Genomic DNA, 25,918 nt, shown 5'->3' on the forward strand with positions numbered 1-25,918 from the left:
CTAGAGCTAGAGTTAGAGGCAGTTGTGAGCCACCTGACATGGGTGCTGGAAACTGAACTCAGGTTGTCTGAAAGAGCACTCTTAGCCACTGAGTCATCTCTCTAGCTGTTATCATAATCTCTCAACTGTGAAGTGAAGTAACAGCAGTCTGCATACTATACAAACTAATGAACATGTCTATTTTCCAATATAACTTAAAGACCTGAGCTGTGACTTAGGTTGGACCCACTAGTTCATTTGTTAACGCCTGCCTTTGACCACTGCTATTAAAACACTATCAAATATTCATTAAACTTAACTTATTACATGATATTTAATATCTTTCCGCATGTGCTTCCTGATTCTAGTAGTAAAGTCTGTGGTATTTATAGACTGGTTATTCTGATTTAAGAGAGTCTGCAAATGTGGCAGTCTGAATAGTCAGAAATCGTTTCTGGTTGCTTCCATAGGGGCAATCCTTCTACATCTGACAGGGAGAAATCTGAGAAATGGTACTCCTGTTGGAAAGTATCTGATGAAAGCCACTAAATCTTAAGTTAGAGTTAGAAGTTGCAACCTCATCTTTATCAAATTTATGAAAAAATTTTTTAGTTATTTAGTATTTTTAATCTCCTGGATCAGTAAATATAAGGAAGGAACAGGTCACAGGATGCAAGAAGCCTGCATCTGTGTAGTTGCATGGAGCAGAATCAACCTTTCTCTTTTCTTTGACCAATCTGCACTGAATGATGCTTGAGGAAAAAAAAGACACTGTTTTTGTAAAGCACTAAGCTGTTAGCCTAGATTAACTAATTCAGTAAGTTTATTAGATATGACAAATGCTGTTAGAAAAATTGGTGGGCCGTCTCAAATTGAAATGTCAAATTGGAGTGCAATAATTTACACTCCCATCAACAGTATATGAAAAGCATTCATTTCCCTAGAAATATATTATTCAACTTTTTGGGTTTGTGACAATTTAAGAAAAAAATCTTACTGTTGAGCTTGTATATCTCCAATAACTATAATGGTGGCTTTAAAAATGTTTATATTTATTGTGCTTTGCTGTGAGATGCCTGCAATTTGTTCACATTTTATCTAGATTTTTTCTTCTTTTTAAGCAATAAATTAGCATCTTATTGGTCAAATGTGTGATAAAACTGTATTTTGCATGTGCAGTGTGCAGGTCTGCATGCACATGTGTGTGCTTCTATGTGGAGGTTAGAGGTCAGCATTGAGCATCTTTGTTAATCACTTTCATCCTTATTTTACTTTTTTTTCTAGATTAATTCTTTATTATGTATACAGTGTTGTCTGCATGTATCCTACAGGCCAGAAGAGGGCACCAGATCTCATTACAAATGGTTGTGAGCCACCATGTGGTTGCTGGGAATTGAACTCAGGACCTCTGGAAGAGCAGCCGGTGTTCTTAACCTCTGAGCCATCTCTCCAGCCCGCTTATTTTACTTTTTAAAATACAGGGTTTCTCACTGAACCTGGAGCTCATCAATTTGCCTAGACTGACTGGCCAAAAGCTCCTAGGATCTTCTTGTCTAGTCTCCTTGACATGATACCTGGCTTTTATGTGGGAACTAGGGCTCAAATTCAGCTCTTCATTATTTTGTGGCAAACACTTTACCAACTGAATCATCTCCCCAGCCCTCTGTCTTTTATGCTGTGGAATTTGTTCCTCTCTATGTATTTTGAGTGGTGCCCTATAGTAACATGCCCTAATGTTTTCTTCTCCATTTATACATTCATTGTTTTATTTTCAAGTCTTTCTTTTACATCAACTTATTTTGATGTAAGTAGTCAGAATCCAACTCTTTTCTTCAGTGATTGTTCATTGCCTCAAAAATAACAATGTTCCATAAGTTCACCTGATAATAAAAACAATACATACGTGTCATATAATAGGCTTTCATACACATTTCCGCTCATTTTTAACTGCTATCTTCTAATTAATTACCCATTTATTGTGTATCAGTGAAATATATTTCTAATTGCTTGAGTTACATGTCATATTTAATAATCTCTGTTACGTCGTTTCTATCTACCTTGACTGTATTCATAAAATTACTGGCTTAACTCATGGTCAGACCAATTTTGTGAAAGTTCAAGAATTTACATTGATGCTACTATTTGGAATCATATTCTGTTTATAGATTACTAATAACATAGTTGGCATCTTTACATTATTGATTTTTTTACTTAAGTGAAAAATATGTTTTCCTATTTTGACTCAAGAGCTTGCTATGTAGCCCAAGCTGGCCTTGAACTCAGATTCCTATCTCAGATTTTTGAGTATTGGGATTACTGACCACAGCAAGCACCCTATCGTCCATTAATATTCAATTTAAACCCCAATTGTCTTTCATTTTAATGATTCCCTTGGATAATATTTTGGTTTTTTAATACTGCTGTAACAAATGCCCCCAACCTTAGGAATAAAACACTCCAATTTATTGCTTTGCAATGCTGGAGGGAAAGTCTGAAATGGAAATCACTGAGCTAAAATCAAGATGTCAGAAGAACTGTGTCCTTTGGGATATGTCAGGAAAGAATATATTCCATTGACTTTCCAATCTTCCAGGGCCACATATATCCCTTTAATTATGGCTCTTTTGTTTCACCTTCAAAACCAACAGCATTGCATCTCTCTGATCATCCTTCCATAATCCCTCCCTAACTATGACTGGGAAAGTCTCTTCATTTACAACTGATTAGTCTGGGCCTTTTCAGACAATGTAGGATAATTGGCCTATCTCAGGGATATTACTGTTTTACATTTGCAAGATTCTTTCTGTCCTGTGAGCTAATATGTTAATCACAGGATTAAGATGTGGCCAGCTTTGGAGTACCCTCATTCTGCAGGCTATGGACACATTTTAAATTTGTTATGGACCTCTCTCCTTTCATTAAACCCCATTCTAATATTAATTGAAGGAGACTTTGACTAACGAGGGATAAGAAATTTAAAGTAAAAATTAAGAGTATTTGTTTTATTTTATTTATTTTTTTTGAGACAGGGTTTCTCTGTATTATTTTGGAGGCTGTCCTGGAACTCACTCTGTAGACCAGGCTGGCCTCGAACTCACAGAGATCCACCTGCCTCTGCCTCCCGAATGCTGGAGTATTTGTTTTAACAATGTCTAACTGCCAGTAAGCTTGTTTTACATTCTAAATTTCCAACTACTAATTCCAGATGGATCTTCACTTTCCAAAAATCCAGCATTATTGCTGGTCCATTAGTGCCTATTTCTTCCATTTCTCTTACTCTTTCCCAGACTTCTTAGACCTCTTCCCCATCTTTACTCCTAAATAAAACAGCATTTGACTTCACTGGAAGCACAGAAACAATGTGAACTCAAATTCCACATGGTCCCCTCCCATCTTCTAACTCACCTGAATCTTTGCTCATTTAACCAATGTCTAGACATTATAGCTCCAGACAAGGTAAAATTCTCCACTGTCATGTATTCCAGGGAATTATCTCAGTGACTTCCCAACACCCTGAACCTCAATTCTCCCTTCTCTGATGAAGCTATGGAGTATGCTAGAGTATCTTTATCTGAGACCAGAAAGCTTGAGTCTCCACAAATCAGCGCACACAATCATCCCCCAAGTGACAGGAAATGGAAATGTGACTTTGAATGGGGTTTTATGTCTAATGTGTCTCCTGTCTTATCAGGAATGGCATTATTTCTTTAGGCTCTAGACCCTGGATGTTGTATTTATTTTTCTTGGGGAAATTATTCACATAGTGAATCTGACATTGTTTAGAACTTTTACTTGGGGGTTTGCTTGGGGATTAAGTGGCCACATCCATCCTATAGATGCTATCATAGCATTTGGCACTGGTTACACATTCAAAAGAGCTCAGTTGATATTCCACATCTATAAATCACCTACCCCCAAACAGTGTTTCTAGAAAGTTTTGTCTGATGGCTGTCTTTTTCCACTCAGTTACAACTTCTTTCTTCTATAAATAATAAAACTTATTTATAAGGCATTAATTTTCATTTTGATAGAAAATATGAAAACATCCCTCATGGTCTGGTGGTATTTTGTAACAGCTCAATAGCATGAATCATTCCTTGAAGGTGTTTGGAACCATGTAGCTACAGACAGAGCCTCTAGCAAACAAGTTTTATAGCAGTTCTACTTGCAAATGGTTATTTAATTTAATGGCCTCTTCCAAAATCAGGAACAAAGAGAAATACCAAATTAACTGGGTTTTAAAGTAGTGCTACAAATAATAATCTCCTTCCTGATAGCTTATCTAATGTGCATTAAATACAAAGCCTTTTCAAAGTTGTCATTCCCTTCAGTATAAACTGCATTTGCCAAAATTTCCATTTTTTTAGGAATGGAAAGAATGTTTGCAGTCCTGAAAAAGAGATAGGATTATTGGTGGTGGTTATATAGGCCACTTGTGACAAGTTTTTCCTGCACCTTATAAGCAAAGCAAGGCCATGTGAGGCAGGAAAGCCTGTAAGTAAAACAGTAGTATGGCCTGATAGTCACTGTAGTATATTTTTCACAACTGTAGGAGAATGTCACATCTGTGCTGAGGATACCTATGTGTGAGATTCACATGAAATAGAATGACAAAGAGTGGGAATGGTATAGGTGACTGCAACTATCATGACAACAGGTGACTAAGAAGAAAGCCAAAGGAACATGACTTCCATTACTGGCATACGTATCTCCCTAACCCATAGCCACCTCCTATCACGATTCTGAACTCCACAATAGCCCAAAACAAAATATCAGATTTCAGTCTAAAGAAAAAGCAGGGCATGGCCCTAAGACTTATCACCCAGTTGCAAACTCTGTACTGAGAATTTTGTGTTACTCCTTGTAAAATGAAGAACCAACTCTCCTATTGCAAAGGCGATTCACCTAAGTTCATTAGTGTGTGAGTAGAGGGTGGGTGATAAAATGAGTTCCTAGATTCTAGTCTTTAGATTCCTATACTAGTACAGCCAAGTTTAGAGACAAACAAAAACAAAATATGGACCCATTGGCACTGTGAAAGAAAGAATGTGAGCATGTGTGTGTGTAAGGTTAAGTGGCTCAGCCTTGGCTCTTGAATATTTGGGACCTGATAATAACTCTTGAGAAAGGTTGCCACACATGTATTATTGGTGATTTAGCAGTATTTCCGACTTGAACTCACTTCATGCAAGTAGAACCTTTTTCCAAATTATGATAACCAAATGCATGGCCAGAAATTGGCAGATGTCCTCTGGGAGATAGAAGGCAAAGTCACCTCTACTTGAGAACAACATCACAGACACACATGTATGTGACATATTGTGCTAGTTAGTTTTCTTTCAGTGTGTGGCTGCAACTAACTACCAGAGGTAAGCAACTGAAAAGGAACAAATACATATGGTGTTACATGTTTCAGTCCATGGCACTTGGATCCCCTCTTTCTGAATCTATTTTGAGGCAGAGCACAATAAGATTGTGGTAGAGCAGAACTGCACAGTTCATGATGTGGAGGAGGCAGTCAGAGAGGAGGCCTTGTTCAGACCAGACTCACTTTCGATATGCATGCCCTAATGACCTGCTCCATCCCATTGACTCCTATCTCCTGCAGTTTCACCACCTCCCAATAGTCCATTCACTCATGACTTTTGTCAATGGATTAACCTATTGTTAAAGTGAGAGCCTTTGGGATCCAATCATATTCCTAAAGCCAAATCTCAGCAATAAGGATAAAGCCTTCAACACATGAACCTTTGGGGAGTGTTGAGATAAACTATAACACAGATAAATCCATGGACTTATTATCTGATAGATAAATATTCATAACATGCCTACCTTTCAGAAGTTTGCTATCTCTATTCTGCTTTCTTTTTTACTTTGAGCACATTGGTAAAAACTGTTTATGAATATGTTTACTATAATCTCCCTAATGAATTATGGTTTTCCATTTGTGCCTCAGGTTAATTTTTTGTTTCATGCAAATATAAAAACTGCCTTTAAAGATTACAATAATCAATCAGAGACAGAATTCTACTATCTTAACGACTCCAGGTGCCCTCTTCTCAGCTTTATGGGAATCAGGCCCTGTGACAAAGCACCAGGCAAGCAGGTGTGCATGGGCTGAAGTGTCACAGTAGCAAAATCCAACCCAGACACACGAGGAAAGACTGGCTACGAAAGGAGATCACAGTCATACCATCCCTGATTATCAGTTTGCATGAGAAGAAACCTGTAAGCTTAACAGACCTGAGGCACTCTTCTAAGATGTTGATCTGGAAATCAAATCGAGACAGACCTAGCTTTTCTTCCAAACCTTCAATCTGACCTCTCTGTAAGCTTTCTGCTTGGTTGATGGGAAGCCATGAAGACTTTTGAGATATTCCTGGCTTTCCTTTGAAAGATTCCCAGTTAACTATTTTTTGTTTGCTTAGTTTTTTAAATTTCGTGGTTGTTGTTGCTTATTGTTTGATTTAATTAGCTGGCATGTACATTGTCCTGCTTGAACATGTCTTTCAAAGCAGACAGGGATATCAGCCACCCACTAAGAAACCATAGTTTCCATTTTGTGTTAATTCCGGGTGTGAAAAGACTGCAATCTGGGGCTTTGGCAGAGCAGGTGGTTGACTGGCAGAGCCCCCCACAGAAAGGCAGACTGTGTGAACAGGGCCTTACCTTTGGGGATGGTGATCTGACAGCCTAGGTCACAGTCCTGCTGCAACTGATAAAAAGCCACTTCCTGCAGCCGTGCCCGCTCCAGCTCTGAGAGGCTCTGTATGGGGACTGACCTCAGGCGCACGCTGCGGCCAGACATGCTGTTCCAGGTGAAGTCACCCTGCAGGCCAAGGGAAAAACATGAAGCTTTACACAGTTCACCGATTTGTCAGAAACTTCCTTCTCTCTTAGGCAGTAACAAAGGCAAACAAATTTCATATTTGTGTTCCACAGCTGGCTCTCTAGTCCCCAATCCAAATTCTTAGTTTATCATAAATTTTCTTAGTCATTGCAAAAGTCCAATTGGCTAAAGTGACTATTGGGTCAAAAATTCTTGTCTGACAATGCATACATAGGCCAAGGAAAACCACGGGAAAGAGGTCACATGGGTACTACTTCATATATGTGTATGTAGATTTTTTGTGTGTCTATTTATAACAGGAACAACTGTGCTCCTAATTGCTGTCATGTACATCTCATTTAGGGAACACATGTGTTTTGAGAGAGTACTGTGTGTCATTGTTTGTGCTGTGTGCTTTTTAATCAATCTAGAAACCTATTGAGGTGGTCAACATTTTTTACCTTATCGATAGCATAATGGCAGCACTGAATAAATGATATTGCTAAATTATAATATGTAAAAATATACTTTTTAATTAGTTTCCAGGGGGATCTATTTCAGTAGTCCCTGCGGATATTAAAATATATAGGTGTTGAAGATTTTATTTTAAACTCTCAGTATTGTCATATATATCCTCTTGTATGCTTTGAACAATTTCTAGACTTCTTTTACTACCTAGCACAATTTAGATACTGTATAAGTCATTGTTATAATGCATCTTTTAGAGAATAATGGCAAAGGAGAAAAATCTGTACACATTTAGTACAATTATAAGATTTTTTTAAAGAAATGTTTGCTTCATGGTCACTTCTGTCTGTGGGTTTAGAATCCAATAGTACTGAGCACTGGGCTTTATTTCAACACTGAACACATGTGTAATATATTATTTTAATATATGCTTAAGATACATTACATTACTATAGTAATGTAGTATCAGCAATTATGATAATGTAGTACTGGTGATGAACCTGTATCTTGAAGAGTTGGAATAATTTTCACCAAATCCTAAGGACCAAGCAAATGTAAGGCTTTAAAGTTTATTGCAAAATAGTAACCACTGTTTCTACTTACAGCACTTTCATAAGCCATTTTTCAACAAAATAAGTACAGATTATCAGTCATGATTCAAATTTATAGAGACATTTGATTTTAAAGTGCTCTGCATCAGTAAGTCTAAGCATGTGTTCCTACAACTGTAAGAGTATTCTTGTGTATATGCATACACATCTCTGTGATTCCGGGAGAGTGCTCGCTCCCAACTCCACTGAAGACTGGGAGAATGTGATGGCCCATGAAATACTACTTCCCGTTCCCCTGAAACTCACCACCCCTTGCTTCTGAAGAGGTCATTCTACAAATCATAGATAACAGACACAGTGCCATGGATTCCCTCCATAATCAAGAGGGAATTTTGTTAGTAGTGGTCTTGACTTATACAAACAAACACCCAGTGGCTAGTAAGCACTCCCATGTTCTTTGTAGGCTCTGGGAGTGTGATGTGGGGAGATAACTGAGTTAACAAATGTACTCTAAGAGAGTAGGCTGCTGCCGTACTTGGCCAACTAAAGAAAAGTCCAAGATCAGTACATTCTTTTTTCTTTTTTCTAAGGGAGCAAGCTCAATTTAAGCAGTTAAGATCTGAGACTACATGTTATAGTGTCTGTGATTTGCATTTTCCCCAGATGAGAAATCTTAGATGAGTTTGTGACCTTAAATTTTGTTTCACAATTGTTTTTTGGTGTGTGTGCGTGTGTGTGTGTGTGTGTGTGTGTGTGTGTGTGTGTGTGTGTGTGTGTGTGTGTAGGCACAGGCATGTCAAAGAATTTATGTGGATGTCAGAGGACAACTTAATGATAATCATTTCTTTCCTTCAGTTCTGGGGTTCCTTTATGTTGAACTCAGTGAGCCAACTTGCTACCCTACATTTCTGTCCTGTAGATATGAAGTTTGGATATCTAAGGAAGTTGATTTTTATCTAAGTGTCAAAAATGATACTGCATACCATTTTTAAAGATTATTTAAATATGTGACCTGTAGAGGACTCAATTACCTCTTAGCTGGAATTGGCAACTATGTTCATAGCAGCATTATTTGTAATATCCAGAAACTGGAAGCAACCTAGATACCCCTCAACTGAAGAATGGGTAAAGAAAATGTGGTACATCTACACAATGAAGTACTTACTATTCAGCAGAAAAAAACAACAACAATGGAATCTTGAAATTTGCAGGCAAATGGATGGGATTAGAAGAAACCATTCTGATCAAAGTAAACCATCACAAAAAGACAAATATGATATATACTTACTCATATATGGATATTAGGCATAGAGCAAACAATTACCAGCCTATAATACACACCTCCAGAGAAGCTAGGAAACAAGGAGCCCCCTAAGAGAGACATACACAGTCTCCCCCCTCCAGAAGGGGAAAAGGACAACATCTGCTGAGCGAATTGGGAGCATAGGGGGAGAGGAGAGAGAGTTAGGAGAAAGAGAAGGGGAGAAGAGGAGGAAAGAGAAGGACATGAGGAAGCAGGAAGACTGAGTCTGGGAAAGAATAGAAGAGAGGAAGAAAAGAGACACCATAACAGAAGGAGACATTATCGGTTTAAATAGAAATCTGGCACTAGGGAAATGTTCAGAGATCTATTAGGATGACACCAACTAACAATCTAAGTAATAGTGGAGAGGCTACCATAAATGCCCTTCCCCTGTAACAGATTGATGACTACCTTCCATGCCATCCTAGAGCCTGCATCCAGTGGCTGATAGAAGAAGCAGCAGACACCCACAGTTAAACACTGAGCTGAACTCCTGGAATCCAGTTACAGATAGGGAGGAGTGATGAGCAAAGGGGTCAAAACCAGGTTGGAGAGACCCACAGAAACAGCTGATCTGAAAAAGGGGGAGTTCATGGGCCCCAGACCCCCTGAACATGGGTGCCAGTGTGGAGGTTTGGGCAATCTATGGTGCCTCTAGTAGTGGATCAGTATTTATCCCTAGTGTACGAATGGACTTTGGGAGCCTACTCCACCTGGAGGGATACTCTCTCAGCCTAGACACATGGGGGAGGGTCTAGTTCCTGCTCCAAATGAGATGACAGACTTTGAAGATCCCCATGAAAGGCTTCACCCTCCCTGTGGAGCAGAAAGGGGATGAGATAGGGGTTCATTGGGGGGCAAGGGAGGAGGGGAGGGAGAGGGAACTGTGATTGACATGTAAAACAACCTTGTTTCTAATTTAAATAGAAAAAGGAAAAAAGAAGTAAGCAACACATCAAATGCAATCGGTGCCTAGAAGGCAGAAATGCACCTCCTGTCTATAGATCAAGGAAGGATTTGTAGATAAGGTGATATTTTGGTGGAGACTTGAAAGTTGACTGAGAGGGATAAGGGTTTTCCCAGCAGAAACCCAAATTTGAAGGAAACCCTAGCTTCCAAGGTAATGAATTTGAGGATCCAAGCTTATTCCAGACATCTGCAAGGAAGGAAATAGCAATGGGTAAAGGCAAGTAAGTAGAAGACAGGTCTTAAAAATTCTCTAAAGTTTTCTGTGTAAGCAATGCAAAGTAGATTCGTTTTTCTTTGTCAATAGTTAAGGCCAGGATATCAGGAACTCTTACTAAAAGACGAATGCAATCAGATCTGTAAAGAAAAGGAGGGTGCTGAAAAATTTCTTGAAGAAATCAAGGAGGGAACAAGTCAAGAGGAAGAGAAAGGAAATGCAGAGATGTTGGGCAGCAGGCCATGGTGGTGCATACATATGAGCTCAATACTGGGGACATAGAGTCTATAGGAACTTGAGATTAAGGACAGCTTAGACTATGTAGATACTATCCCCAAAAGCCAAACACACACACAGAGAGTGGGGAAAGGCAGGAGGGAGGGAGGAAGGGATGAAGGGAAGGAGGGACTGTCAAACTAAGCATTTTGATTCAAACTTGTTATTTTAATAAGCCAAACGGAATTGGTAACATGCAAGTATTAAACATAAATATGATTACATGTGATCCAGGGAATACTTAATCTATGGTACGCATGCCTACTCATCAGATCTCGTGGAAAATGTAAGATGGAAACACAAAAGTCAGTGATAGCACAAAATTACAAAATCATTCCCAGAAAGAGTACCAAAGCCCACCAGCACAGCCTAGATTGTGTTTTGGAGGCTTCTCAATTCTCAAATGTGTGTTCCAGGTCAGCATATTTTCTTAGTGACTTTTTAGCTCATAAATATATGATTCATTCATTGTAGGGCTATTGGAACCCATTTTTACCCTCTCCCGTGAACCCAGTGTCTTGATTTATCATCATATCACACTTTAAAATAATTAAAATTGATATTTTAAATTTTATTCACGTTTATAAATGTAGGTACAACCCCAATTGACCCAACGTCAGAGTAGCATATAATAGAATAAATGATTTTTAAAAAAGGATGCAGTACACAGATCTGGGCGCAAGCTAACCAAGTTGCCTTTCAACAATGACTGGAGACATTTTGGTTTTCCCAATTTAAGGGAAGGTGTGTGTGTGTGTGTGTGTGTGTGTGTGTGTGTGTGTGTGTGTGTGTGTGTGTACACGCATGTGTGCATGCCTGTGTGACTGTGTGCGTGTTTGCATGCATGTGCCTAGTCCCTGGAGGTGTGAAATCAGAGGCACTACAAAATAGCTCATAAAACAGGAAACATTTTGCCACAGTAAATGTCTATCTGATTCAAACTACTAATAGTTCTGAAGGTGAGCAACCGTGACAGAGAATACATTAGGTCTGCTGTTAAGCTCAAATTACAGAGAATCCTCTTAAAATGATGGTGTCAGGAAATCTTAACAATCATTTATACATTTTCTTTATCATTAGAGGCACAAACTATATATTTTACGCATACTATGTAGGATTCCGTATATTATGCACATAAGCAAAATCATAGGACCTATTTTGAACCAACCTCGAGAAATGCAAATGACACAAACCAATTTATAAAAAGCAAACAAAAGTCTCAATGAAACAGAGTTTTTGATTAACTGGAGACCAACTCACCAACAATTTTAACTAGAGAGATACCTTTCTCACCAGAAGTGTAGGTATCCACATTTAGGAAAAAGAATCAAAAAGGAAAGTGAAAACCCAATATCTATGTTTTATTCAGAAAGGTTATTCTTTTGAGCTAGTCTGTGTGTCTTTACAAACAGACTTAATTTTCCCATGAAATATAATTGATTGAAGTAATTTTGGTTTGAGCCTACACCACACTGTTTTGTTCTGTGTTTGGGGCTGGACTCTAATTGGAGTATCTCTTTAACCACACTCGAGAATAAACTGCCCAAACCAAGAGGGCCAGGAAAAGATTGATGAAGGCTTGCTCAAATGATTTTCTGTGGACCCATTATGTCAGAATCATGGTTGATAGATTATCGATATCAAACATGCAAGTTCAGGGCTGGTTCAATTACCAGCAGCTCGCAAACATGCAAGTTCTTCTGCTTTAAGGCAGGCTTCAAAATTTAAGGTACCAAGCCCTGGGACCAACTACATGGGAACTTTTTGACAAGACTCTGAACACCACTGAGCCTCAGTTTCCTCAACAGTACATGAGAAAGAGGAAGAATTACTTCTCAGGCATGTGTGGCTCACATAAGATAATGCAAGTGAATTTCTTGTGGGGGACTTATTAGCTCCTGACAGGCTGTGACTAAGTGGCAATTTAAGTTATAATTAATATTAATCATCACTCTAAATTTACATCTCAATCTGAATCCTGGCAATTTTAGTGATATGAAAAACTCTTAAAGAAACATGTGCTGAATTTCTGAATAGGTAGTTCCACTACTTGTTGGAGTGGATTTCTTTTTTCTAAGTGCCATTGAAGGCAAGAAGTAAAGATAAGCTTAGGAGTGAAAGAATGCTCTGTCATTTAGATCATACATGTCACAAGTGAATCTTTTCCCATTGTTTCCTAAGGTGGTCAGTGTTGTGTAATAATAATTAAGTACAGGCGCTATTCCCAGATCATCAAAATGTACCACGGAGGCATAGCATAAGTTGAAATAACAAGCCCCACAATCAAACACTTCTGAAAAGGTCTGCCTTGATCTTTATAACTCCAAAATAAACATGTGGCAACGACAGGAAACTTCCCTCTTTGTGAGCACCTGGGGAAAGCTGAGAGCATTTGTATAGTTGTTACACTCCTGGCTTGACTCACCAAAGAGTCTGTGCTTTTATGTACTCAACAGGAAACCATTTTCCAATTGCCCTCTCTTGACTCTTTAGTTACTCAACACACTTTTCTTTATGGGCATTTAATATCCCTGCTATGTCACCCACTTTGAAAAATGCATTGAATCTGGACTTTTTAAAAAATAAGATGTTCTATTTTATTTTGAGCAGGAATTTCAGAAAAGTAGAAACAGTTTCTAAGAACGGTAGCTTACTTTGAACTTTTGCCTTCATATATTACTATTTCTTGAGAAGTGTCCAAGTCCAAACATGCAAAAGCCTATCTTGTTGGTTCAGCAAGCACTAGATAGGGAAATTCTATAGGCCAGGAACCCTTCAAGGTACTTAAGACTCATTAGTGAACAAAAGAGAAAGCAGATAAACACACACAATGACTGAGTAACTCACAGGAAGTTACAAGATGATAAGCACTAAAGAAGCTGGTAGGACATGACAGAGAAAGTAGTATTACTGTTGGAACCTTCTAGGCATCTTGACTGGGAACACTGTATTTGAGTAAGCCCTGTATGTAAATGATGAAATCAACAAGGCAAAATTCAGGAGCCAAGCATCACATTGGCTGACATGGAGTAGTTGCTAAAAGCAACACCTTCCTAGATTTGGGCCCCAGTTCCACTGTTTGCCACACATGTGGGTTCTTAGCAAGCTACTTACATATGCCATCCTTTAGTTTCCTTATCTGTAAAATGGGAATTTTGCTTTTAATAAGTTGACTAGCCAGGAATCAGCAAGCTACTGCTTATGAGTCAAATCTTGAAGTTACACTCACTCAGGTACAGCTTATGGCAGTGTCTACCCTTCAATGGTAGAGCTGAACAGCTTGCAAAAGAGACTGTCAGTCCATAGAGTTGTACGATTTTATTATTCAGCCCTTCCAGGAAACATTTCCTGAAAACTGCATCAGTTTAGAAGTATTAAGGCACAATTATATACATTTAGAATTAGCCATTTGAAGCAACATTTTCTAACTCTAAGATTGTACTTGTTTGGAATGATTCCAAAGAGCGCATAAAGAAATCATACAAGATGGCAATAAGTGAGATGCTGTGAAATACAAATGAAATACAAATGGTTTTCTAGGACCATCAGCTGGTGAGATAGCTCAGTGGGAAAATGCACTTGTTGCCCAGCCTGAGGAACCAACTCTAGCTGCATATCCTTGTACCTCTTTGGGCATGCCATGCCATGTACAAGAGCACATATGTAAATAAAAATACAAAAAAAAGTTAAAAGAAATGATCATGTGAAAATGGCTAGTATATCTGTGGATTATTGATAAACCCAAAAGAAATAAAATGACCATTGTCAAACCTGGAACTGTGCTAACACCATCTGGGAAAATAAACATCATGTGCACCTTTTCTTGCATGAAATGTCATGTACATATTTTCTTGCAGGAAAAGCCATGCTAATGGCTAGCACAGAGGAGACACTTTCCACATATTCAATGTCCTTAAAAAAAGGATGTCAGACTGAAAGGCCATTTTTCACTTCTGAATCTCTCCAACTGAGCCATGAACTTTTCGAGTACCCATAGAATCAATTCTTAGTTTTAAAACATTTGCTCAAATCATGCAGACAAAATAGCCTGCATGGAACACAGGCTGTAGAATGTAGAAATAACCTGAATGGGTTAGAAATGACAGGGCTAACCTTCAACAGTTTTTCTTGTCTTTCTATAATTAAATCAGTTAGAACAATTGACATCTAGAGATGGACCTTGAAAATTCTGCCCACATTATAAATGGTTGACTATCTACTAAGTTCTTTATTTACATTATCTCACATATAGTTGCAACATCCTTGGGGGACTATGGCACCATTATTATCTTCATATTTGCAGATGGAGAAACTGAGGCACAAACCTTATATAACTTGCCCAGATCATAAAATGAATAAATATCAGAGTTGGGATTTGAAGCTAGGTTTCAGGCTGTAGAATTTAGTCTGATAACGACTACTATACTTGTATGCAATCATCTCTCAGGAGAAACCAGACAAAAACACTCACCTTACAAATAAGTAAAGCAGCAGCTATTAGTAAAGATACTCATACAACAGCAAAATAGGACCCTGAACATACGAGTTAAGTTGCCTTTCTTTCTACCACCAAGCAATGTGAATAGCAGATTTTTATTTTGTTTTGTTTCCAATACAGGATTTCTCTGTGTAGCCCTGGCTGTCTTCGAACTTTCTCTGTAGACCAGGTTGGTTGTAAACTCCCACCTTTGCCTCCTAAGTGTTGGGATTAAAGGCATGCACCACCACTGGACAGTTAGATTCTTTATAGTTAGCTAAACCAGACAGTTTCCACAAATCCATAGCTTAAGATCATTCCTTTTGGTAAAGCAACATGCTCAATTTATTGTTAGTCTTATCTCCTGTATTTAAGTTGTTCTCCAAAGCCTGTGTCTGTTCCTGCCACCACAGGTAACATGTAGCAGCACATGCAAGATGTTGAAAGAGGAAGAGAAAATCTGTGACTGGGAGACCTCCAACCAACTGATGCCCAAGTCTCGCAGGAATCACACTAATGATGCTGCTCCTGTTAATTGCAGAGGGCTCCTTCCTGCTGCAGTTCGCATATTTCCCGCTGCCTCAGCATCATCAATCAGTCTGAAAATGAGCTGTGCTCATAAATCTCTATCAGCACAAAGCAGTGTTTAGCAGCCACACATCCCACATGCTGATCATCCACTTTACTTCCCAGATCACAAGCTAGGAAGGACAGAATCACATATCTTATCATAATCATCTTCTGCAAAAGAAACAGGAGTATAGATATATAGATTTGGTGCTTACCCATGAATTCTAATCTCGGCAGCTTTGCTGTCCTCTCTAATCTAACAGAACTTAGCTTGGACTAGAAACTTGACTCTGCTTGTTAAAAAATAACTTTTTGGTGAAAAATGAAACTTGAGACAGAAGATCTTATCAAGTGTGAAAGAAATCACCCAGATGGCCCTGCTATGACTCTGGGATACTTTTTGTTGCTAGATACATCCACTACACCATGAATCTTGGAAGAAAAAAAAAAGAAAAATTTTCATCAGATCAATGAGAAGTTCCTGTCCCTTTTTCACATAGATAGGCTACATCACTGAGTGAGTAAGTGAACTTAGGGGAGAAGTAAGGATGGAGGGAAGGGAGGGAGAGAGAGAGAGGGAGAGGGAGAGAGGGAGAGAGGGAGAGAGGGAGAGGGAGAGAGGGAGAGAGAGAGAGAGAGAGAGAGAGAGAGAGAGAGAGAGAGAGAGAGAGAGAGAGAGAGAGAGAACACACGACGCTGGGGAGGAAGTAAGAGGGCGAGACAAAAGGAGAAATTGAAACTGGATTTCTCTACTTCGTATTTTAATAAGGCTGTTTTGAAAAAAATACTGGAATTAAGAGAGGATTTCACTTAAAAATATCCCTGTCCATAGAGATTACAAATTGTAATTGAATCGTAAGTGCAAAGTGGCCTTATTAGGAATCCATCAAAGAATGTTGGATACTTCTGAGACCTCCCCACCCAAGAGCATGATAAAGTACAATACAACCCACAGTATATTTTGTCAGCTTAGAAAAACTTCTCTGTTGTTAAACTGTAGTTTAAAACCCTGATTTTCCCCCTATGAACAGTAAAAATGAGAAAAGATTTATTCTATTTTATAATGAAGCATAACATATACTTCTTTGTTTTATTCTTTGTGGAAACAAAGATCCTTAAGAAGTTATTCATTTTCTGAGCAGAGCAGGTGGAGATCTCTTGACTATGTTAAAGAGCATATGGAAGCAGGTAGAGGTGCAGTGTGAAATCCATGGAGGACAGAGAGAAAGTAAAAGAATAAAGTATAATTTTTGCATATAAACATATAACAACAATCAATTTTAAAGAGGCCTTAAATTTAAAAGATAACATGGAAAGGTATATGGGAGGGTTTGGAGAGAGAAATGGGAAGGGAAGATGATGTAATTATATCTCAGAAAGAAAACAAAAAAACATCCTTGTCACTCAAATCTTCATCTTTATGAATTCCACATGGTACCCAACCAAACACAATACAAAAATGCAACTTTGCTTCCCTGTCAATATGAAGTTATAGTTCTCTCATGGGTTTCAAGTGAATTTCAACAAAATATATGCTGTGATTGCATTGGACAGAGTAATGATTTTATGGATGATCTTACTGATTCAAATGTAGAGATTCAATAGGATTTTAATGGAACTCTGTGGTGTTAATCATTGAAGACACACAAAGTCTCTGTTGGTGCTATTTATTTAGCATGAAGAGAGAATTTAAAAACAATAAAGTGTTACATTGTGTTTCTTACTAGACTGATTAAAGTTGAAGAGAAAACCAGAGTAACAACTTCCTATTCCTATATACACATCCGCCTCCATCAACCTCAAACCTCCAATGTTGAAAGTGCTTTCTGGTTCAAATAGTGCTACATAACCATCCATAGATTATGGATGTTAGATGCACATTTAAAGTTATTTGATATTATAACCTCACACGAAAATAAGAAATCAGTAATTTCATTTTCATCAATAGTTACTTTAGGAATACATGATAATATTTAATGCTGATTATGTCATGCATTGTCCTAAGTTTTTTATGGGTGCTGAGTTGTTTACTTGTGAAAGAAATTCTAAACAGTAAGTTAGTGACACTTTTATTTCCCTCCCACAGACATAGAAAGAATCTCTGAGACATTAGGTAACTTGTATAAATATCCACAACTCTGGAATGATGCAGCTGTGCTCCTAATCCCTATGGAGCTTAGAAATTAATCAGAAGACAAAGTCACTGTCCATAATCATCACCAGGAGAAGATGTTTTATAAGTGTTCAGTAAGAAATAGTGATTAAATAAGATTCACCACTTCAAGCCAGAGTGATTTCTTAATCTATTATTATCATTATAGATTTATTTGTGTTTTATATGTGTGAGTATTTGCATGAATTATCTATGTGTATCACATGCATGCAATACCCATAGAGGCCAGAAGGGGGGAATGTGGCCCTCTGGAGCTGGAGTTTAAGGTGGTTGTAATGCCATATGCATGCTAGTAACAAAACAAAGATCATCTGCAAGAGTAGCAAGTGTTCTTAACCAATGAGTCATCTCCCCATATCTCTAGATACCATTATTTATCATCATCATTGTTCTCATCATTGTGAGACAGAGATTCATCATGTAATCCTGGTTGTCCTTGAAGTCACCATACAGATCAAGTTGGTTTCAGACTCATAGACATCTACCTGCTCCTTCCTCCAAAGTGCTGCTGTTAAGGATACTCACCACTATGCCTGTCCAATAGCAAAATCAGAAAAATGAGACTTATTCAGTGTGGGTACTTTGGCAAGAGGGACAACCACATCTTCCAGTTAAGTCTGCATTCATAGCCCTAACAAGAAGCAATTTTTAAATATGTATATTGTCATGTCAGTGAATATGCCATGAGAAAGTGACTACATCTTTAAGGGAATAACCTCAATATCAAGAAACAATGTCTTGTGAAATCAAAGTTTATGGGTAGAAGCAAATCAAGCTTTCAAAGGAAATACAGAAATGATGGGAAAGTTGGATATTTGGCATTCTTTGGAAAACACATTAAAGCCAGAAAAACAAAAAAGTGAAGATAAGGAGTCCTCTTGAAGATTTAAATATCAGTCCTTTGAGTAGACCCAGTAAAAGGCCACAAATCCTCCAGACAGCCTTATAACTAAAAATCAGAATATAGGTAAAAGCTTTGATTTATGGGAATTTTGCTAATTAGAAAAATATGCTGTGACCACAACAGTCTTCTTCCAGTTGGTCCTTCATTGTGAATGATGTCAAGTAACAATGTACAGTCTAGGAGTCTATGCATTACATTCACACTACCTTCTAGGCTTTGCTTCTGTTTCTACAGTCGGTGACATTTTATACATTTATGACAAAATACTGTAGAACTTCTTTCTCAAGCTTTTCGAATGAGTATGTTTCTGATTATAACAGTCTTCAGCTTAAATTAAGTTCCTTATCATGATAGCCAATACAATGTGTGTTGACTGAAATAAAATTAAAAAATTAGTCACTATATAATAATAAGTAACTACCATGATACTAGAATTAACTGAGAATACATATGTGCGAGCAATTTATATGTATCACAATTCCCTTACTTACACAATTCCACTTGACAGAAGAGGTGGTGGAAACCTGACACAAAGTCTACACAATGAGGAAAATACTGGCTGCTCACAAAAATCTGAAGCCTATAACCCATGGGCATTTCATTAGACTTCACTTCCCAGTCTTGCTCAAGGTTAATGGTTAGTCATATCAGTGGGCTCTAGTCATGGAATGTTGGAGAAAGTGGTCTGTGTTTGGTTTTATTTTTAGTCTCAGTTCCTAAAAACCTGGGCAGTCCTCAATGGCATGTGTGGTATTCCCAGGTATGGGCCACACCTTACAGTATGCATGCTGACTGTACTTATTTGTCCTTCAGTCCTAGCTGGCCTTCAGCTTTTCTTTAACTACCCAGATATGGTAGAAGGTGATGCTGTGACAAGTCTGGGTCTAAGTCACAAGAAATCCCAATACATATTCTATCTTAGGGCCCTTAAGTCTCCATAACATAAACCTAACTACTGCACTGGAAAGATTATCTATAGCAATAGCCATGAAGAGACTACATGGAAAATAGAAAAAGCTTGCTTGTCCCAGGGTCTCAACTAAACCCAACTCTAACTAACCTCCCAGATGAATGGAGTCTTCTAAGTGAAAACTGCCAAGTTCAGAAGAACTATCTAGTTGAACTCAACCCATGTTACAGAACCAATGGTGGCTGCTTTAATCCACTAAGGTTTGGAGCTGTTTGTTTGTTGCACATCCCTCTCTAACCAAATGAGAAATCTCTTGTGTTGAAAATGGTAGAGCCCATCAGTGTCTTTAAATCTTTGTGTACCACTAATCATGATTACCTTTAGAACTGAAATGAGAAATTTGAGAGATTTGGATATGTGTCTGAAGGATCTACTACTACCCATGCTGCCCTGTGCCCTCATAAATAGCAGGCTTCACCAATCAGGATCTGCAGCACCCCTTCGCCATATGTCTTCCTCACATTCCTTCTCTTGTCATATATCCTTGGAAAGAGAGGTAGGTGATCAAGTAGATAGTAAAATAAAAAGTGACCTTTATGTATTGCTTTCCAGAGCACATGGGGAATCCTTCAATGATAGAGCAGATAAATATATTTTGGCAACCTTTGAAGTTGAAACAATATAAATTCAATGATTAGAAATAGACAATGCTTTTATTTTTCAGAACTGGAAATGAATTCCAAAATGGTATTTGGAAATTTCATTTAGACTACAACCATTACTGCTAGATCTTTTGTTGTTCTGCTTAATCTCCTTTGACAGGCAGCATTCAGCTGCCACTTAGTCTTGAATTACCTTAAGGCTATACCTAAAACTATAAATTGTGAAGGATATTTCCGGTTATCTATTCCTTTAACGAACTCAGTGAAAATGTTGCATCTTTTAGGTTAATCCTTTGGATCGCTGAGAATGTCCAGAGGCTTTGTGACCAGCAAACGGTTCAGAAGGTTCTGCTTTCCCTCACTGCTGACACTTGCTTCTTGAACTGTACCTGCCCATCCTCTCCTCTTTCCAGGTACCCTGACTTTGATCCTATTTCTAGTATCCTCCTGTGGCTCTTATGACTTATCTCCAGGAAGAATATTGGTTAGCTGTGTCAGACAGAAAATGTGCCATTGAAGTAAATCATTAGGCGACTAGAACATGACTTTGAAAGTCAAAAGTACAACACAGAAACACTAACTTTTGGTCAATGTTTACCACCTCCATGAATATTTTGTACTGTAGGCAAGTGAACAAGCAGGCAAAGCAAGGGGGCGATTTCTTTGTAAGAAGGCTTTTTTTCCAAGGAAATTTTGTATCTTAGAAAGTGAGAGTTGCTTGTTACATGGCTTCATTTAAAAGATCATGTTTCTTTTCAAATGACATTTTTTCAAAGAGAAAAAGAATTTATTGATTTTTAGTCAAAGGCGAATCATTAACTTATCAAAACCCTTCTCCGAAGAGCAAATGAAGAAGTAAGCACTAGAAGCGAAAATATAACGTAGGTATCTTTTTAAACTTCAGTGAAGTCTATAGCTTTTTTAAAAACTTCACTTGTTTATTTTATGTGCATGGGTATTTTGTCTGCATGTATGTCTGTGCACAATGTGCATGCCTGGTGCCCCCCAGAGGCCAGAAGGGAGCATTAGATACCCTAGAACTGGAGCCACAAATGTTTGTGAGCCATCATGTAGGTCCTGGGAATCGAACACAAGCCCTTTTTTATGCTCTTAACCACTGAGCCATCTCTTTAATCCTAAAGTCTAGTTTTAAGAATGTTCTCAAAAGAGTTCCCTAAAGCAAAATTAGTTGAGCCAAAACCAGTGACACAATTTCAGAAGGAATAATAAATGCACATTTTGTCTTATGGATATGGGTATACCTAAATAAGGTCATTGCCTCCTGATTCTCACAGAAAAACTTACACGTGGCACCATTTGTTCTGATAAGGCACAGAAAAGGACTTTCTTCTACAGCTACTCTTTCTGATCCCTATTTCCATAACAAACACTCAATTAGAATATTGGATTCTACAAGTTTCTTGGGATGATGCTGCTCAATGCAAGGACCCTCCTTGTAAGTGTGTTGCCATGTGAACTCTCTACAGAGCAGGGCACTTATTTCAATATGGGCAGCTTCATTTCTCACTGAACAGTGAATATGTTTGGAAAAAGAATAAGAAATACAAAGATGTTGAAATTATATTACTTCAAACTGAAGAGCCCAGTCCCAAAGCAAATATTTACAAATCATCCTGCAATTAAACAAGCACTAAGCATCTTTGGGAGACAAACCCTTACCCTGAAAATCCTTAAGTGAAACAAAACAGGCAAAACCAAAAATAGGTAAGTAAATAAGTAAATAAATAATAAATAAAAAGCTACTTAAAGGGATTCCTTCCCACCCTTTGTTTTTAGTGGTACATTTGATCATGTTTTGCTTCGTCAACTGCCTTTATTGCATTACAAAAACCTTCCTCATGTAATAAGAAGTAAACAAAATTTTCAAATTTGTGTAAGATTTAATGAACTCACTCTATCAACAAGTTAATTACAAGTATCACCAGAAATACAAATTTCTATCAGGTCTAATTTGCTGCCTAAAATGTGATCTATGGACATTAAGTCTCCTAGTTTTGGTTTAAAATAATTTATCTTCTTAATTACTCTTAATTTATAGCCTGCATAAACGGTAACACTTTATTTGGAATAAGAAAAGGCAACATTTTTCAAAGGCTGACAGTTAATTTATCTGAACTTCTACTTCTAGAGCAATCAACCAAGGGAGCTTTAAAAAACGCACAGAAACAGTTGACCTGACCTAGTGAGAGCACAGGGACACCAGTCATAAATCTGAGGAACCAGCATTGGACTGTACCAAGTCCTCTGGATGTGGGTGCCAGCTAGGAGGCCTGGGCAGTCTGTGGAGGCAGTGTTTATCCCTAGTGCACAAATGGACTTTGAGAGCCCATTCCTCATGGAGGGATACTATTGTAGCCCCAAAACAGGAAAGAGGGCCTAGGCCCTCCACCAAATAATGTGACTGATGATGCCCTGTGGAAGGTCTCACTATTCTTGGGAAGTGGGTGGGGGGTGGTTTGGGGAGGTTGGTGGGGGGCGTAGGAGGATGGAATTGCATGGTAATGGGGGTATTGATATGTAAAACAAGATTATTTCTAAAATAAAAATATTTAAAAAAACATTTTTAATCGATACTTTCGGAATTTCACATCTTGTACCCCAATCCCACTTATTTTCCAGTCCTTCTATATCTCCCCTCCACCTTTGTCACATCTCCCCACAACAATAAAATATTAAAATTAAAAACAAAACAAAAATCAAACAAACAACATGTCGCTGACACCTCTGTGCAATGACCTGTTCTTCTATCCGACTTCTCTCATACCAGTCACAACTGTCGCATCTCCAGTTCCTCTGTACTTCTCCCCTCTGCTCCTCCATCTTTCTCCCCTCTCATCACATGATTATCCACTGTAGCTGCATTGCAAGCTGTGGTGTTTCACACAGCACACCCATTTGCCCCAACAGCTGGACTTGGCATATGCTCATTGCAAGGAGTCATTGATCTAGTTCAAGGCCTCTGCTTTCTGTTACACCATCAATACTGGACCCTCATTGAGATGCCTTTCAGATGCCCTGTTGTTGTCCTGTGTCATGGAGTTCCTGTGGCTGTTGTACCTCAGGACTGGCCCCTCCACACTCTCCAGCAGCTCATATATGGGGTAGATGTTGGGGTGGGCCAACTTAAGGCCCTGTATCTGAGACTGGGTGGTAGCTGAGTTGGTTAGCCCAGGTCAACTTGGCCTCCCTCCTCCCACAACAAGGGTCATGGACAACCCTCTTGCACCCTGAAATAATCTAATACTGTTACTAACTAAGACAAGTCCCTAAACTTATATACTCTTAATTTAAAATTATTTTTCACGTAGATAGAATTGCTCTAGGTGTCCTAAGTTGAAGACCCTTTTTTACTGGTACCAGTTAAGTAGCCGCTATCTAATTTGATCCTTCTAATTCCTATTGTTTCTTTTTCAAAATGATGCTGGGTTGGGTAGAGTACATGATGACAAGTGCTTTACCACTGAGTGTACTGCAGCCCTCATCTGTTCCTTCTGTGGTTGTTACTTGAATGTGGGACTTATGTGTGTAGAACATGCTGCAAGGAGGGATCTGAGGTCCCAGTGCCCAGCTTTAAGTTCTAACTCAGTCTTTTCTGATTCATCCATCACTCTAAGGGTCAGTTACTTGCTACAAAAAAGGAGAAAAATAGAAAAATGCACACAATTTTTGTGGTAAGTGAAATGAGTCGCATATTCTCTTAATCTCAGATTTTTATGTCTCTTTTATGCATACAAAAATAAATAAATAAAATTTTAAAAATTAATAAAAGTAAGGACTGTTGCTACCTAACATGTCCCTATGATCACTACTAATTTGCGCATGTGCACATTCTCTACAGTGACATTTGATGCTTTTTTCCTTGTTAACAATTCATCTATGGGTACAATTTTTCATGTAAGGAACCATAGCATGACAAGTCATTAGCGCCATGAGTATTTAAAGTCAGAATGGCTATTCATAGTACACATCGAGGACTGCTTATCAGTGACTCACAGCAAGGATAAAACAAGCAGAGGGCTGTGCATACTCCCAGGAGATTGAGATTTCTGGGGAGATAGCAAACATCTTGAGGACAGAGCATGTAACTTCTACTATCCCTAGCCTTTACTGTACACTTACAGCTTCTACCACAAATCTATTTTAAAAGGTGAAGTCTATTAGCATTCTTTTTCTTTTTCTTTTTCTTTTTTTTACAAATGAAGAAATCAAGGCAAAGGAAGATAAAGTAACTTGTCCCTAGACAGACTGCTTGAGGCTTGGCTAGGATTCAAAGTCAGGGACTTTACACCACTATTCTGTGTTGCATTTCCACACTTTTCTCTCCCACTCAAGGCAGTTCTGTGGAGTGACTAGAAGTGTGAGGGCAGCTCTATGCTCACTTCCAAATCTGTCTCATTTGGTTACCTTGTAAAGCCAAATTCTAAGGTTTGTGACTTAACCTCTATCATCAGAAATACTTCTAACACATAGACTGAGGCATCCCTTGACCTTGGAGTGACAACTGTTTTCCAGTTAGCAAACTACAACCCTGACCATCTTCAGCCCAAAGGTTTTTGTTGTTGTTGTATTAAATCAAACTTTATTGGAATACTAACACACCCACTCATTTCTATATTGTCTGTGGCTATTTTCCCAATGTAATTACAGCTTTCAGTTCATGATAAAGCTTGTCCAATTTGCAACACTTTTGCTGACCTTTAACTGAAAAAAAATCTATATTCATGTCCTCTATATAATTCACATTGGATGGGTTGTTTCACTATTCTAAAAGCAAAAGGAATTTATCTTTTAAAATGTCTATGTACATATAAGCAGAAGGGCTCATAACATTACAGACTAGTATTTCATATTAGGGCACTCATTAGGACAGTGGTCACCTATGTTTGAGTGGGTTTTTCAGTGACATATAGCTAATTTTGAGTTATAAATGCTGTTATAAATAACTCCAATAAACAGAGTTGTTCACCAAGCTCAACTTGGACAGAATAATTTCATTGGCATATTATCAGTGGTTTATCTCAAACATTTGTTCATGTAACTCATGATAAAAAGTGAAACAGAATGGAGCATCAAACATACAAGAAACAATACCTTAGAATTTACAACATATATTATTTGTAGGAAACAACTATATGTTTCCTACAGATGCTGTAAGGGACGAGTTAAAACATGGCCATGGGGAATCTACTTTTGCATTAAAGAAGGTACTTGGTTCTTTGAAGGTCTCAAATAATATGTCTCAAACCTAGACATGATGCACGTGGACAATCACTTGAGGTGTCTCACTTAGGGAGGAAAGTGGAGGGTTGGGGATGTTTAAACGTCAGCTCTTTTCCCAGAAGACTCTAACATCATAGATAACTCCTCCCATGTAACCATCACATTCACTCTCCATCTCTCACATTTCAGCTATTTACTTGACTCCTTTTAAACACCGAGATGCTATTTGACTCTCCCAATTTTGCCTTCTTTGTCTGGTCAGAATGTAGACTCACAAGGCCACAAACAACGTCTAGAAAAGAGCAGCTTTTATATTGTGTACCTTTGCGCATTGGTTGGGTGCAAGGTAGTTTGGAGGAGAGCAGCAATTCTACATCTAGATAGAAAACTAT

The 25,918-nt window shown here is 38.3% G+C and overlaps 1 protein-coding gene across 2 annotated transcripts in view; it reads right to left on the reverse strand.

The window, feature by feature from the left end:
* Positions 1 to 25,918, reverse strand: part of Arhgap6 (Rho GTPase activating protein 6) — a 500,327-nt gene that overhangs the window by 73,294 nt on the left and 401,115 nt on the right. For both annotated transcript variants that reach the window (XM_005074168.4, XM_021229555.2), the window contains exon 2: positions 6,649 to 6,808. In XM_005074168.4, coding sequence (XP_005074225.1) covers positions 6,649 to 6,808 — 160 coding nt within the window. The remainder of the gene's footprint in view (positions 1 to 6,648; positions 6,809 to 25,918) is intronic.

The sequence above is a fragment of the Mesocricetus auratus genome, unplaced genomic scaffold (genome assembly GCF_017639785.1).
Source record: "Mesocricetus auratus isolate SY011 unplaced genomic scaffold, BCM_Maur_2.0 Super-Scaffold_100003, whole genome shotgun sequence".
Lineage (NCBI taxonomy): Eukaryota > Metazoa > Chordata > Mammalia > Rodentia > Cricetidae > Mesocricetus > Mesocricetus auratus.